The 1,488-nt window shown below is 28.0% G+C and overlaps 1 protein-coding gene across 1 annotated transcript; it reads right to left on the bottom strand.

Annotated features, from left to right (window-relative positions):
• Window positions 1-409: 409 nt before the first annotated feature.
• LOC110105673 (probable glutathione S-transferase) lies at window positions 410-784 on the bottom strand (the record flags this gene model as incomplete). Its single annotated transcript, XM_020835271.1, has 1 exon — window positions 410-784. A coding segment is annotated over one exon (375 nt), but the record flags the coding sequence as incomplete, so codon positions are not given.
• Window positions 785-1,488: the final 704 nt, after the last annotated feature.

The following is a 1,488-nucleotide window of genomic DNA, read 5'->3' on the forward strand; positions in this document are numbered from 1 at the left end:
CCTATTAAAAGTCAAAATCTCATTTAAATATAATCATGTTCATTATCAATATAAATTTTAAATAATTAAATTTAAAATTAATGATAATTTATTAAATAGCCAAAATTTTAACATATACTTATTTCTTTCTTACTTATCACAACAGCAATACAACATACAACATACAACATATCAAGCACAAACTTACCCATCATTTCCCTTCATTCAACATCTAATCAAAACCATATCGAGCAGACGTTAAAATAGCAATGCCATTTTTATAAATCAGGACATGAAAATGAACCTGCAAATTTAAAATGGAAGGTAGTTTTATAAGTGGCCAAATTCATCTCATACATATCACAACATCAAACAGCTGATACAGCATACAAAGTAAAAACTTTCCGATCATGTTTTCTACGCCAAACAACTAATTAGAACCAAATCTAGCATTCATTAAAGCAGCAATGGCATCTTTATAAGTTTGGAAATGACAAAGAAGTTTCTCTCTTGGAGGCATGTAATCCTTCAGCACTTTCGAGTCAACAGTTTCCTTCATCCATTTGCATAGAACAGGATGCTTTTCTTCATTGATAACATTCACTCCAACTACTTCTTGAGCTATTTCAGCCCAGTAAACAGAGCAAAACACTACAATGTCTACAATTCCTATCTCGTCTCCTCCAAAGAATTTTTTACCCTTCAAAGCTCCTTCCATGGTGGTAAGATTCAGCTTGGACTCTGCCAAGGTTTGTTGTTGCTTGTCTCCCTCTGTCCAACATGACATCCATAGAGGAAGACTACACTGTATAAAGAGAAAGTAGAATGTTAAAGAAACCAGAATGAGGTTATCACTCAATGTTTGTACGTAACTGTGAAGTAAAGTAATAGGAGGGTTGTTTCTATAAATTCAGATTTAGTAAATCTTCGAGAGGATTAAAATTTGAAAATTGAGTGGCACGAAAATGATTAAATGTCAACAAAAAATTTCTATTTATATCAAGATTTAAGTTTACGAGCAAAAAAAAAATCTATAAATTCATCAAATGTCATGAATGATGAGATTTAACAAATTGTGAATTTAACAAACAAATTGGGTTAAAATGGGATTTATCTAAATAGTCGAGGGGAATTAAAAGTTAAATTTTATGCATTAATGATTAAAGTCATTTTCAATAACAATAAAAACATAGCTTATGAGTGAGATCTTACAAATAATATTTCTACAACCATTATGCTTTTCAATTATCTAATATAGAAAATTTTGAATACTCATAAGTGTCATAATAATGGAAAATAAAATAATAACTAAATTTAATATATTTAAACATTTAAGATCTATCATACAAAATAACCAAAGTTTTAAAACTTATTAAATCTTATTTATTGCTTTACTTATTGAGTTAAGATAGTAATTAATCATAACTGATTATATATTTGATGCTAATAATTTAAAAAACATATATTATTGTTAAGTTATAGAGCTTAATTTTTAAACCTATAATTACT

Source organism: Dendrobium catenatum, unplaced genomic scaffold (genome assembly GCF_001605985.2).
Source record: "Dendrobium catenatum unplaced genomic scaffold, ASM160598v2 original_scaffold_104195, whole genome shotgun sequence".
Taxonomy (NCBI): Eukaryota; Viridiplantae; Streptophyta; class Magnoliopsida; order Asparagales; family Orchidaceae; genus Dendrobium; species Dendrobium catenatum.